Genomic DNA, 14,939 nt, shown 5'->3' with positions numbered 1-14,939 from the left:
TTTTTTAAAAACATTAAAAAGATACAAATTTAAAATTGACCATAAACATAAAGATTTGTATTAAAAATAGCTTATAAATAATTTATTTTATAATTAATTTTTTAACCATAAAAATATTTACTTTTAAAAAAAGTGATAGAAAATTTTTTATTATAAAAAAAAATTAAATCACTTTTTTTTAATACCATGATTTAACATTTATGCAAATTAATGACTTTTTCATCTTAGTGATATAATCGTTAACCTTTCTTAAGATTGGAATATAATATTTTTATTTAGTCATATTTATGATATGTTATCATATTATGTTTAGTGGTAAAATTTTTACTGTCATTAAAAATAATTATTCATTTTTTTAATATTGATATCTAAAATTAATAAATTAAACAAATAATTTATTATCATACACTCAATTATAGTTTACAATTAAATATTATTTAAATTTATAAATATAAATATTAAAATTTGTAATTGGATGCTTTTATTTATATCCAATTAATTGAAATTTTCGTTTAATCATTGATTTCTTCTAGTTTAATTTTTTTCCTAATATATACCAACTAAATTTAATGTAATATGATTTTAATTTGTGAAACTTATGGAAACAAAGAAGGATGTTAGGAGGGATAGAGAAAAATTGATGTATACGAAATGGAAACAATTTTTTAATAATGATGATGATGATATGTTTAGCTACCCAACAAAACGGCTTTGCTTAAAAATTATGCATTCAGCCATTCACATATCTATCTTTTATCTTACATCAGTCACATGGGTCATGGCTCATGGATAGAAGGGACATTGTGTGCATGTATATACTTGTCAACTATAAAACCCGTTACAAATTCACCGTGAACTCTTGGCTTTTACGTACACTCAAAATAGTTTATCAAGATTTTGACCGTTCACATTAATTTATGTTATATCTCTGTGGTCAAAATGAGAGGAACATCACATTCCGTTACATACATTGCCATACCAGAACACCTTCCTATAATTTATAATTGCCACTAATTTCAGTTTTTAGGTACACAAATTTGGATATTTCATAGATATTGCTGTTGCCATGATTATGAGCCATCTTTTCATTATGAATTTTTTTTGGATACCTATATGATATAGTCATAGGATAGCATAGCTCTATCAATTATAGAAATAAAATTATGATGTTTTGCAATTATTCTATAGAAATGGCCATCACTTTCTAAAAAAATATAAAGTTATTTATGCTATTTATAGTCTTAAATTAATTTGTAGTTAAAGGCTCCTACCATGAACTGCCTTTATTAAATATAAGCTCAAGTTAAAGCACATGATAATAGTTGGATGTAATTTTCATTTTAAGTTTTAAAACGGGTAGACAAGTCAATTTGATTTAAAACTAATCTATTAAGATCTCTATTTTAAAATAATGCGACCCATGTTAGTATTTTAAATAAATTTTAGCGAATTTTTGTCTCACACTTTTTCTCTCACCCATGTGAAAAGCTTTCACATATACCACACCACTTTAGTGGAAATCTGCTATTCAATGTACGGTCCATTTTCAAGTTAATCATTTGTTTCTTACTTTACATGGGAATTACCAAAGAATCCCTAAAATGATACCTAAAATAATAAAAAAGGCTAATCTAATAAGTGGTTTTCATGATACGTTGAATTCAGTCTGCGGCGAATTGAGCCAAATTATTGTTCTAATGGCTTGAAGTTATTGGATGGCATTTCGGACTTGTAGAGCTGGGCAAATCCTGAAAAAATTATTGCAAATTAATTTTTTTACAATACAATTATTCTCCAAATAAAATTCAAAAGAAATACTAGAATATCATAAAAAAATTTTTTATTATTAATTAATAAAATAAAATATATTGTTAGATTACTAAATTAAAAAAATTGGGTCGATGACTAAAAATAATTACCAAAAACAATAAATTTTAATTATCCTCTAATATGCTAACAATTTTCAAAATTCAATACACATTTATTAATATAGTACTTTTATCATCTGGAACAATTAAAATAAAGATTTAATTAACTCGTATTCTAAAAAATAAGGACATATTTTAAAAAGATAACAATAGAATTTTTTAATATTTTAAATATATTTACTATTTAATGCATTGAAGATATAAAAATAAATATTTTTTGTAGTAATTTTTATAAAATATTTTGTTAATTTTTATAGTATGCTTAATTTATGGTTTTAAAGTACAAGTTAGCAAAATTCTTAAAATAATAATACTACACAAATAAAATAATAAAATTTATATATTTAGGGTAATTTACATAAACAATTTAAATATATACTTTAATATTATATCAATGTTCTAAAACAAAAAATGATTACATGCATGTCCGATTTTTATACATACTCTATGTGAATTAAATTAATTGAATTTAATTTAGTTAGGGTAGTAGTAAATATTCGATTTACTACTTATGCAAAATATATATATATATATATATATATATATATATATATATATATAGCTTCATGACATTTCTTACTTCGATATATATAGCTTCATGACATTTCTTACTTCATTTTTTTTTTGGAAACTAAAAACTCAAGATATCAAGATAGATAAACTACTTTCACAAATTTTTTTATCCTCACCCATAAATTTTTTTAATTCCTATTCATGTTTTGCGTTGTGAACAAATATTTTTATTTATATAATTTTTGTTTTTTATGTTTCTAATATATAAATATTATAATTGATCAAATTTGTTTGACTTAAAGATGATTTTATTTTTTATTTTATTTTTTTATAATATTAAAATTATTATTTATTAGATATTAAGTAAGTTCATTAAACGAGTATCTTAATAAAACAAATTAATTAACAAAAAATAAACAATAGATATTTTTATATTTTATAAGAATAAAGATAACTTCTTTATTTGACAATAATTTATTAATATTTTTTAATTAAAAAATACTAATCATAATTATATATATTATTAAATATATAATATTATATTTGATTGTAAAATTTATTAAAAAAAATTTAGATCCATCCCGTCCAAAACTTTTTTTATGAGTAAATTGTGATAGGTGGCTGGGTACTAAATTTATCATAAAGATCATAATAGTACCACAATTTAATAACACAAATTTCGCTAAACCAATTATCACCATTTAGTAAGAAAATAGAAATTTTAAGATCTAACTAATCACCAAGATTTAGTAAGGAATGATATAGGCACTAAATCATAATAGTAGATTCTCATTATTTAGTATATTTATGTAGAAAAATAAGTATATACAATGATTTCTATCAAATCAACCACTTACAATCATTTATAAACTCTTTACACATTTCATTTAAAGTTAGAGATGAGAGTAAATTAAGCCAAGTTGACTCCAAAATTCAAGTTCAGGTCATAAAAAATTCACACCTTAAACTCACTGATTAATTTAAAGAATAATATAAATATAACTAATTAATAATTATATATATAAATAAATTATAATTTATATATATTATTTATCTATCAATTATAGTTTATTTCTTATATTAAATTATATATAAAAAGATGATTATAAAATTTTATATCAAAACATTAATTAAATTTATTATGTTTTAGTTCATCTTTTATTCAACCTCTAATAAAATAAAAAAATATTTTAATTTAGATATGACAAAATAAAAAGCAATCTACACTCGTTTTAATAGGCTTCAATACTAAAAAAACCGAAAACTGAGGACTTAAAGGTGGCCAATAAACTCCCAAAATTTTTAAAAATAAAGTTTTTAGTAGTTAGTAATATTAGTTTAATTATATGTTAATATGTGTGTGTTAGTATGTAGTGTCTTATGATTTTTTTTAATGTACTATAATGACGGATTAGTATAATAATTTTTATCTATTTATGAGTAGTGTATAATTAAAAATAATATAAATTAATAACTTAACAGCTAAAATAATAAAAATATTAGTCTAATATTTTAGTTGAGATTCAAGATTAATTTTTTTTATTTTTGTGTTTATATTTATTATTTTTTGTACAAATGCTTTGATATCTTAAATGTTTATATAATTATTTTTTTATAAATTCATTGTCCAATATGCTTTTTGAATCGGATTTGAATCATGCTTAATGTAAAATTAACTTGGCATGAAGACATAATTTATAAATAAAATACTCATTTTAAAGTGAAATTAATAAAAATATTATATTTTAATATTGCAATTGATATTTTTATAATATATAATGTTATTTTTATTTTAAAATAATTTTTATATAAATATTATATAATTATTAAATATAATCTTTAAAAATAATATTTTATGAATTTATTATATAAAATTTACAAAATTATATATATTGAATTGACCTAATATAAATTGTTGTTTTTAAATTGTCCCCAAAAAACACTTGTTGTTTTTAAATTAAGTTAGACTAAAATAATCACAAAATATTAATATTTTATTACAATACACCCATTACTGTTACAAATTACAATAATCTACACACAATATTTTATTTCCATATCCAAGGTCCATCAAACCATTAAAAAAAAATTCTTAACCCAATATTTTTCAATCGGCTCCCCAGGCAGTTAGGCAACCGGCTTCCCACTATCGACAATGGCTTGATGCGTTTAGGAAAACACAAGGATAATTGACAACATGGTGCTTTTGGATAAGGGTATCACAGGTTGAAGATTTTCTTTGCACTCCTTTTTTATGGAGTATATTGTAGATTTCTGACAATTAATCATGTTCATTATAATATTTTAATAATTATTTTTAATATGGAAAGAGATAGTATTTTAGTTGAATATTGATATTTAAAGTATTTTATAATATTGTAGACATTGTCCAACATACCCTCACGTGTTGGCTAAGATGCTGCCACGTGTTGCAACACGTTCTCCATGTGTTGACTTTCCACCTAAAAAATCCATCTATTTGTAATTACACCAAATACTCTGATTTTCAATAAAAACACTAATATTTTTTCCATATAAAAAAAAATTAGCCCACATCTGGACACCTATAAATAATGGAATAGCAGATTTCTAATAAAGTGGTTTAGTACATCTAAAAACTTTCCTATAATTATATACATATAAATGTTGGTATTGTATATTTTCTAAGCTAGGCTCACCGACAGTGAACTTAAGAACATCACATGGTTCAAGCTAAGGGATTCTGTTTCTGACTACATTCACAAATATAGAAAAAGGCATTATTAAGGTACATGTTTAGCAGTTTCCTGTTAAAGCAAATGACATTACATTTCATTGAATGTGTTATGAACACTCAATCATACAGCTAAAGGTCTCTGATAGATGCATTGAAAATGGCCGATTTATTTTACTCTCAACTCCACAGAAAACAAAGTGTAAGATAGTAAAAAATTAATTAAGACGGTAAACACTTTAATCTTTTGAACAAAAGTGTTTTTGTGTATAAGATCATCATTAGATTTTGCAGAAGAAATATTCATAGCACTGCTAACTGATTTTTAAATGAAAGAAGTCTTATTAAAAAAGTAACAGAAAGCTATGGAAATAATCAAATATTATTCCTTTTAACCTTCCGAAAATTAAAGAGAAGCATGCGTGTATCTTATAAGTACTTTAAATAGCTATACATATAGCAAATATAGGTAAAGTAGTTGAGAAAAATATCTTTTAGAAAGATGATACATAAACTAAAAATATCCACCAACTGCTTAGAACAATATAATATTATTGTAATGAAAATAGAGTTACACATTTTGACAATGACAGAAAATTAAGACATTAGACTTATAAATAATATTTTAATTAGTATCTATTAATTTCAATTTGATTAAGTAATATGATTAGTGTCGATTTTTTTCTTCTATCTATTTGCAGTCAAAAAGCGTAAAATGAAGGTAGTTCTTCTACGTTCTTTGTTTACCCTATTCTACTACAATTATTCTCTTCAAATCTCACTATATCTATTGGTATAAAAACATCCTTTAATTAGATATAGATAGTAATATAGGTTGCCTTCATTTCAATGTTTGTCTCCTTCTTTTTTCACGTGAACTGACCAATTATAATAATTTAGAAATTATAAGTCTTATTGATTATGATAAAATATTTTTTAAAAATAAAGAGTATTTTTTATAATAGAAAAAAAATAAAAATATAAATTCATCATGTATAATTCATACTTTTTAAAAAAATTTAGTTAAAATCTTTATTTTAGGCTTAATGCATATGTTTCTTTTTCTTAAAGCTTAAAAAAATAGGTTGTCGTTTCTTTTTCTTTTCATATTTTTTATATATATAGTCACAAAAAAATATTATTTATATATATCATATTTACATAGCTCTTAGATCAAGTAAAGTAACCTTATATATATCTTCTCCTGTATAATTTTATTTCCAACTTTGCCACCATAATTATTTTATATGTAAAGATAGGACATCATATATTTGGTAAAAAATTGACGATTCAAGTACAATAATGTGAACAACGAATTGACAATACACACGTGATGGTGATAATAATAATAATACATGCAACTATTGAATTGTATCTCTACATTTGATGAGTCACCAATATGTAGATTTGATGCTTTATACCCACCAAAATTAGACAACATAACAAAGAATACGATGATGACATGTGACTTAGGCCAAGGTCGTATTCAATATTTTTTTTCTTCAAGTAATGCAAAGATCATCAATATTCATCCGTAAATAATATATATAGAGAGCGCTCATTAATTATTTTTCAGTTGACACTAATTAAATCACAAGATTCAATTTCGAAAATTATATATTGACTATGTCAATTAGCCATTATAATGTCATGATATTATTTAACTATTATTCTTATAAGATAATCTGCCTATTCTATCTAATTACTTTTAATATTTAATTTTTCATAAGAGTAATTAATCAACAATTTAATTGTTTTTGATGATTTAAAATCTAGTGTTGTTATTGCTAACTGTTGACATATAATAGAGAACTAGCATATTTGATGTATAGGCATTTTAAATTGAAATGACTTTTATTAAAAATTCTAAAGTCTAAAGTTACTGTCATTAATTAAATTTTGATACTGATCAAGTGAAATTTAAAATTATTTTATATAAGATAAATGATAAAAATAAAATAAAAATTTGATATGTATTTGGTAATAAATTAAATATAAGATAGAATAATTTTAAATGTCAAGTTCTTTATATATCTCCAATCATTCACACTTCTCCATTCATTCACACTTCTCCGTATATCTCAAGTTCTTTATCTCTCTCTCAAAACAATTATTAAAGAGAGCAAGAAGAGTAATTATAATGAAGAATGGCAAGTGTGAAGAGGGTGCCTTACCCAAAGTCTCTTGTTCTTTGCCATTTCCTTCTATTCTTCTTGATACTATGCACGTATGCCACATCTCTAACTATCTCTCAACTCCTTTTATAACTAATTTTTCTTGTAACTGTTTCCTCACTTAACTAATTTCAAATTTGTATGATCAGGTGGGAGCTGAGTTCATCGCACGTTTATTCTGATGTTCGCCCGAACAGCGACGGCAATAATAAACGAAAAGACAAATGGATTGGAAACTTTGATCGGCTGCGCTGTCGTCACCGGCCTTGCGGTGATGGTGATCATCCTCTCCACCGGACACATATCCGGTGCTCATCTCAACCCTGCTGTCACCATTTTCTTTGCTGCTTTGAAACACTTCCCATGAAAGAATGTAAGAACTCGTGATATGGTGACAAATGCTATGGTGACAGCGGGGTTCAGATGAGCACCGGATATGTGTCCGGTGCACAGGATGATCACCGTCACCGCAAGGCCGGTGACGACAGCGCAGCCCAATAGACTTTCCAATCCATTGGTCTTTTCGTTGGTTATGGCCGCCGCTGTTCCGGCGAACATCAGCATAAATGTGCCGAGGAACTCTGCTGATACCTAATCATACAAATTTGAAATTAGTTGAGGAAACAGTTACAAGAAAAGGTAGTTATGAAAGGAGTGATTTTTTACTAAGACCCCACCATTATTGTTGATGGATCTGAAACCTCCGAAGAGAGGTGCACCTGGAGTCCCTCGTGTGGCTCGTGTTGATGGTGCTGATGGGATTTCCTCATTATTATAATTCTCCATTATTATTACCCCTCTCAATCTCTTTAATAATTGTTTTGTTCTGTTCTTTAGCTAATTATTCAAATAGTTCTTGTTCTGTTCTTTGGTGTGAATAGAGCCTTCTCTCTGAATTGATAAAAAACAGTCTGATTGCAATTTATGAGTTATGCATGAATGTAGGCCTCATATATTAAATAGGAAGTTACCCTTTCAAGAGAAATTTTTGAATATTCTAATAAAATAATTAGAGTGTGCTTGATATATGGGATAATCTCCTTGAATTATAGTAATACTGGATTAAATTACATGAATTTAGTGTTATTGTATTATTATATTTAGTGGCATTCAGAAGATTTATACTTTTCTGGGGTCAAGAGTGGTTCAAACTTCAAAGCATTTACGATAATAAATCAACAAAAGCAACATCATGTGCAAAATGCCTGCATTCAACGGAGACATTGCAGCTTGTTGGAGAAAAAGAAACAGTGCCTTCCTGCTTCCATTCAAAACATCACCCTTGTTTTGCATGCTGTACCTCTTTACAATCTCCCATGTATTGAATAAAATAATCAATTAGTTCCATACTCCTAAGAACTTAGGAGTAATATTATTTGTACAACAAAAGTTAATAACTTTATCTAGAATACTAATTTCCTTCCTAATATTTATATGAACTACCAACTAAGTTTTCTGCTAAAGACAAACACAAATAGCATTTCTGGCTCCAAAGATCAGACAGTGAAGATTGGAGTATCATAGAGCACAAATTCAGCTCAAAAAGTAAGTAACCTACCAAATCACAAAACTCATATATTTGGTTCTTCTGTTGGTAAAAGATGTCAAATAAATAAATACACAAGTGCCATCAACTGCTAACATCCTCTAATATTTGATGCAGATTTTGCAAGCTGTTAACTTTTTCAAGTTCTGAATTGTAATATACTCAAAAGGGTCATAAAAATTTCAATGGCTTATGGTGATAGAAACAGAGGATCCTCTGTTTTTGATGGGTTCACTCTGAGTCCCCTGCCATATCCTGTTCTGCTGATCCTAGCACTGATCCTAATCTTCCTTGGAGTTTCATGGTACTTTTCATATGAAGAAGTTGTTGAAAGTGCTCAAGTGCAATTGGGGTGGTTACTATTTGCCACTCCAGTTCTGCTTATACTCATAGTTCGTTGGTTGTCATCAATGGAAAACACTGAGTGGTTCTCCGGTTGGGACAGACGCCGGAGAACCACCCAGGGATCCTTGGAGGGGAGCTCGCCATGGGGTGTGGCTGCCTTGATTGTTGTGTTGCTTATATTGATGCAATATCAATCCATTTTTCGTGATAACTGGTTTGTTTGATTTTAAGTCCAAACCACTTAAAGACAATTCAAGGGGAATCAAGCATACATATATTACTTGAACCAACTATCTTGGTTGGTTGGTTAGTTTGATTTGGAACTCCTACTTTAGATGCTTGTTTTTTTAGGAGATTGTATTTTGTTTTTTTATATGAATAGTGTAGAAGGTGCTTTTGTATGTATATTCTTCACTAGTTCAGTCTGAAGTTATTGGAAATTATTATGAAGAACACTGAGTGATTGGTGATAAAGAAAATTAGAGTTTTCAATTCCCAAAATATTCATATTGTTTGTCCTTCCTAACATAGTAACATGGGTTTACTTCTTTTAAGGTGAAAAACCTTAAAAGTGATAAAAGGATGCAATAAAATAATCTGAGATCATAGAGTGAGACTTACTTCAGTCATTCTATGAATTTGCAAAACTTCTCACTTGAACTTATTGATCCAACAAGATTACAGGAACAAAAAGCAAGAACAAAGCATTGACTTGTTAGGTAGTTAAACCTCCCTTCATATGAACAATGTTCTTTTACATGGAGTTCATTTTCCAACCTTCCACAAGTTCATGGAATAAATTAACTCAGTAGCATATATGAAAACTGCATGTAAACAAGAAGAGAAAATTCCCAACAAAAGTTGAATCCAAAGCTAGAATTCTAGTTTGTGTAGTATAGTAACATAAGAATTTTCTGGGGTCAAGAGTGGTTCAAACTTCAAAGCATTTACGATAATAAATCAACAAAAGCAACATCATGTGCAAAATGGCTGCATTCAAAGGAGACATTGCAGCTTGTTATTCTACTGGTTGAAAATGAAATCCCTGAAATGGGAAAGCCATAACAAGCTAATGACAATGCCAAGTAGCATGAGCAAATGGAGAGTTGGAGAAAACGAAACAGTGCCTTGCTGCTTCCATTCTGCACTCTTGTGCTTTTTCTTCTTTGTGTAGAACCACCCCATTTTTTTCTTTTTTGTCACTCACTCATAAGCACACCAGTGCATGTAATCCGAGGTTTATTATATAAGAGGTGATTGGACTCTTTTAGTTTGCTTCTGATGGTTGGATTTGGCATATATTCTTTGAGTGTAACTTCTGTTGTGTCCTACCAACAGGGTTTTGCTTTGTACAATGGTTGCATCTTCCAAGAGTAGTTTCTTGATTGGGAAGGATGAGAACAATCACACACTTGGAGGTCAAAAAAGGGACTCTTCAGTTACCTTCAACATTGAGGCTTTATACTCCCAAGAAATTTTGAATAGTGAATTAGAAAGGGTAACACAAAAGCACAACCACCAATACTTAGGCCTATCTTGATCTAGCTTATTATATATATATAAATGATCATTTAAACATCATCCAAAATTAGGCTTATTATATATGCATAATTTCTTGTATAACTAAGAGCTCACAACCCTTGCAAGAGGCCTGAGCAAGTGTGTCTTTGGCTTTATGACCCACCATTCTTTTGCTTGTTCAGTTGGTCCTTTTTATGACCATAGGCCACCATTTTACAATTATATAAATTATTCCCTTAAACGTTTTGAAATAGATGGAGTCTCCTTCTCTTGCTATTGGGATTAACCAGTGGTAAATTTCCTCATACAACAACAATAAAATAGAAACACAGCAACAAGACCTGCCAATCTCTTTTCTCCAACAAGAGAAACTTTAAGATTCATTGAATTGGGTAATATATGTTCTCTTGGTACATCAATTAGGTAGTATTTACATTTACATTACACCCTGCTGAGAACAAAAACCAACTCAGGGTTGTTCCAGCAGGTGAACAATGAAAAATTCCAAAGGGATTACAGGGAGGCATAAATAAGTCCGTTTTCATTCGTTAGCCTTTCTGCTACCATCGACACTACTTGATGAGCTGTCCTGAACACTATGTGACGATGAACACCTACCTAATGAACTCCCTTCTGACCTCAATGGCTTGCTGCATTTCCTTTTTCCTGACGATAAATCCTGCAAAACCCGAAATTCAAGCACAAAACACCACTTGAATACAGTACTTGTTCAATAACAGCCATTAGTTAATAGTTACCATATTGAGAAAACAACGCTAACCTGATCTGCAGAAGATCCAGGAGTCTTCAACTCAAGGTTTGTGGTGACATCATTTGAAGCCTCACTTTTTTCTGCTTTGCTCTCCCTATCCCTGGGTGGTTTGTTTCTGGTGTCATGTTTACTTGACAAATGGGACCGAGTACCTGGATGAGACGGTGGAGATACATACTGGGCAGATTGTTGTTCAACAAGGGTATTTGGTGCTAAATAAGGAACAAATGTTGAACAGGGGTTAGGGATGACAGACGGATTTTGATTAGCAAAGAATGGGTATGGTTGCAAGGGAATTGAACCCGGAGGGACAGCCATTGGCATTGGGTATGGGTATGATGGTGGAGCCATCATAACTGAATGATCCATTGCAGTCCAAGGAAACATGTTCCTCAGTCGCTGCTGATACTGATTATTCAAGTTTTCAATATCTGTTTTAAGAGAAGCCTTCTCTTCCCTGAGATCGTTTTTCTCTTGAGCCAACTGAAAATTGAATATGATAAAATTATTCCTTTATCGTTTTCAGGTAATGAATGCATCAAATCTAGAAGAGAAAATATTACTTCACGAGATTCTTCATTTAGTGCAGCATATTCATCTTTGAGTTTACCAACTTGAGAAGTAAGATCCTTCAGCAATTGAATTGTATCACCAAGAATGGTTGCTTTGTCATTTTTAGGCCTATCAGGGTCTGAAATTTAGATAGTGATTTTAAGAGAAGTGCCATCTCATCTGTTCTTAGCATCAAATGACTAGCATATGAATAAATTATAAAGAAACCACGTGCAACAAATTCTGATCCATTCATCAGCATATAATTTCTGTGATGTCAAGTTGAAAATAATAAATTCCAACTTATTTCTTTACAAAGTATTACTAACATTATACAAATTTGAAAACACAAGCAAAATTGATTGTTCCTAAAACATACAACAGCTGCACTAAAGTTCTTCATGGGAAAACCAGTACCGAGAGAAAAGTAAAACAAAACAACTAAATTTCTAATTCATATACAGAATGCAGGGTTCAAAGAAGGGAAGTATTTTATAGAAAAAAAATACGTGGAGAATTCTGAACAAGTGAATAATTGCGAGTGCTTTCAACTTCGCTATTAGTAGATTATTTAATGAAGGAGTCCCTATGTAAATCATTAGAAAGTCAGGAAGAATAGCAACAAATTAACAGAATATGCCAAGAAGCCATGGAAGTTTTGGTAGTCTACTCAATTTTTCTTATTTTCAGAAGTAAGATGGTGGAGGTACCTACCCAAAATGCTGCCAAGTTCTACAAATTGTTCATTGAGTCGATCCCTCCTTATTTTTTCTCGGTCAGCCTTTTGAGACTTTCTTGCAGCTGTACCATCCATTGGTTCAAATTAGATGCTGCAGATACATAAGATTGAAAAATGAAGTAAATTAACCAAAGGTTACATTATTTGGTTCTACTTTGGAGGAGACAAACCATAATAATCAAATTACAGTTCAAGCATCAATTTTAGCCACATCTGAACACATTCTAGATAACAAAATTTAGTTTCACAGAATTATAACCTAAACTCAAAGTAACTCGGTCATGTGGCGCTTATCAGTTTATTCAGTTATAATCAGCTGTATTTACAACCCTCTCAAGATTTTTTTTTCTCCCATTTAAAACCGTTTGCAGTGTTCTGGTCTATGATTTTTAAGCAATAGACACAGGAACATCTCAATGAAATCTATTACTGGTGAGGGCCACAAAAAATCAACAATTTCTAGTAACAAGATAATCTACTAAAGCTATCAAGCAGGAAAAGGTCAAGATCTAATTTTTCTGACTCCTGAGTTAAAAACTTATTTGATTTCAATCACGAATACCATGTCATCAATTCAAAAACCCTTTACAACAAAGCACATTCATGCAGTTACTTGCAAAGCTTCAATATGTCTAACAATGTAAAATCAAGTAGCTAATCACAATACAAATTTAGGATTAAATAGATCATCAATTTTACTCCATTGACCAATGGGTCACACACAAAACCTAACTTACATGGAATTTAAGCGACTCTAGGGCTTCAACTCTAGTATTTTTAAAGCACAAAGCTCAAATTTTCAAACCCAGAACCAATTTGCCGAACTAACAATGAGCTAGGATCAAGCAAAAATGAAAATTAACATGGGAACAGCACCAAAACCCATTTCAATTAATCCATAAAGATTGGAACTTGAAACAGTAAGACAATAATTTTGCATGCAGAATTGGGTATTGGATGGAATCAAAACTATTCAAGTGTTTAGAAAATTTTCGTGATCAAATGGTAAAAAAGAATGTCTTGTTGATGAAGGAACAATTTATAGAAGCAGCATGAATAAGAAAAGGTGTTGGTGAGAGAATTTACCTGGATTACAGGGAAGAGGGTGCTACGGTGTGTTGGGATTCTTATCTACAATTTTTTGCCCAAAATGAAATCGTCGTATTCTGGTCTTTTGTTGGGTTCTGAGTTGTGACTTGTGAGTTGTGACCTTCAAAGAAAGAGAGAGAGAGAGAGAGAAGAGTGAAACGGTAGGTCGTTTTGTGAGTGGATAGGAACAAACGACGGTTTTGTGACGTCGTATATAGAAAAAAGAACCATTAATAATTTCAATTAGGTGTTTATTAATAGGATGTATTCAGATAAAAATAAAAATTTAATTTTAATGTATTTTCCGTATAAATAATTTTATAAATATATCTAATTATATAATATTATGTGAGTAAAAATAATTATTTTTATATTAATTGTATTAATAATTATAAAAAAATTTTAGAAAATTAAATATAATATAAACCAACTCAGTTAACTTTTTTTTTATTTTAAAATTCGAAAAATTAGAGTAATAGAAATTTGTTTTAATTTTTTTATATAACTAGTTTATTTTTCAACTAGTTAACTATATAATTAAAAATTTTCAAATAATTTCACCTATTTGATTATAAAACAAATTTTTGATTGAGAAACTTTTTCTTATATTACTTATTTATCTTTTATTCTTATTTTGAAATATTATTACTCTACAAAGTGTATAGAACTGTTTTCTTCTTTCACATTGTTTATTTATTTTAATTTATATTTTTTAAATAATTGCTAAAAGGATATATGAACGATTACTCGTCTAAAATTTGTTGTGACTAGTGAGCTTAGCTTGCTTCCTATATGATAAAAATGTAAAAAAAAATTTATACACATGATTTATATAGATTTAATATCGGTTCTCTGAAATATGATTAGCGATTTAGAGTATGCTTTTATTATATACTATTGTTGTATTTGTAAAGGTACATTATTTTATAAACGACACACTAAAATAATTTGCATGTTGACAACAAACTTAAAAAAGAAGTCTTATCACTTGTATTTTTGTAGTATATATTATATTGTGAAATGGTAAACGAAGTATTTGACTTTAGA

The 14,939-nt window shown here is 28.6% G+C and overlaps 2 protein-coding genes across 6 annotated transcripts; one reads left to right on the top strand and one right to left on the bottom strand.

Moving 5' to 3' along the window:
- The first annotated feature begins 7,210 nt into the window (after positions 1–7,210).
- Positions 7,211–9,720, top strand: LOC112789216 (uncharacterized). 5 transcript variants are annotated; one of them, XR_011876931.1, is made up of 4 exons: positions 7,215–7,381; positions 7,478–7,524; positions 7,803–8,873; positions 8,992–9,720. XR_011876931.1 is itself a non-coding variant. In XM_025831019.3 (2 exons), the coding sequence occupies exon 2, from the start codon at positions 9,060–9,062 to the stop codon at positions 9,441–9,443; it is 384 nt and encodes a 127-aa protein (XP_025686804.1). In that variant the 5' UTR covers positions 8,734–8,873; positions 8,992–9,059; the 3' UTR covers positions 9,444–9,720. The 5 variants fall into 5 exon arrangements, 1 of the variants encoding a protein (XP_025686804.1); XR_011876932.1 differs by having other exon boundaries at positions 7,478–7,530; positions 7,817–8,873; XR_011876934.1 differs by lacking the exon at positions 7,478–7,524 and having other exon boundaries at positions 7,211–7,381; positions 7,956–8,873.
- Positions 9,721–11,092: 1,372 nt separating this feature from the next.
- Positions 11,093–14,096, bottom strand: LOC112789215 (transcription factor bHLH121). Its single transcript, XM_025831018.3, has 5 exons — positions 13,890–14,096; positions 12,779–12,894; positions 12,076–12,203; positions 11,522–11,995; positions 11,093–11,419 (listed from the first exon to the last, which is right to left on the bottom strand). The coding sequence occupies exons 2-5, from the start codon at positions 12,876–12,878 to the stop codon at positions 11,282–11,284; spliced, it is 840 nt and encodes a 279-aa protein (XP_025686803.1). The 5' UTR covers positions 12,879–12,894; positions 13,890–14,096; the 3' UTR covers positions 11,093–11,281.
- Positions 14,097–14,939: the final 843 nt, after the last annotated feature.

The sequence above is a fragment of the Arachis hypogaea genome, chromosome 3 (assembly GCF_003086295.3).
Source record: "Arachis hypogaea cultivar Tifrunner chromosome 3, arahy.Tifrunner.gnm2.J5K5, whole genome shotgun sequence".
Lineage (NCBI taxonomy): Eukaryota > Viridiplantae > Streptophyta > Magnoliopsida > Fabales > Fabaceae > Arachis > Arachis hypogaea.
This window is presented reverse-complemented; position numbering and strand designations above follow the sequence as displayed.

Bases quoted from the DNA above. Each gene is read 5' to 3' on its own strand.
- LOC112789215 (XM_025831018.3), bottom strand. From the start codon at position 12,878: ATGGATGGTACAGCTGCAAGAAAGTCTCAAAAGGCTGACCGAGAAAAA. The intron at 12,204-12,778 runs GTAGGTACCTCC...TCTAAATTTCAG, and splicing joins AGAACTTGGCAGCATTTTGG to ACCCTGATAGGCCTAAAAAT. The intron at 11,996-12,075 runs GTAATATTTTCT...TTCAATTTTCAG, and splicing joins TAAATGAAGAATCTCGTGAA to TTGGCTCAAGAGAAAAACGA.
- LOC112789216 (XM_025831019.3), top strand. From the start codon at position 9,060: ATGGCTTATGGTGATAGAAACAGAGGATCCTCTGTTTTTGATGGGTTC.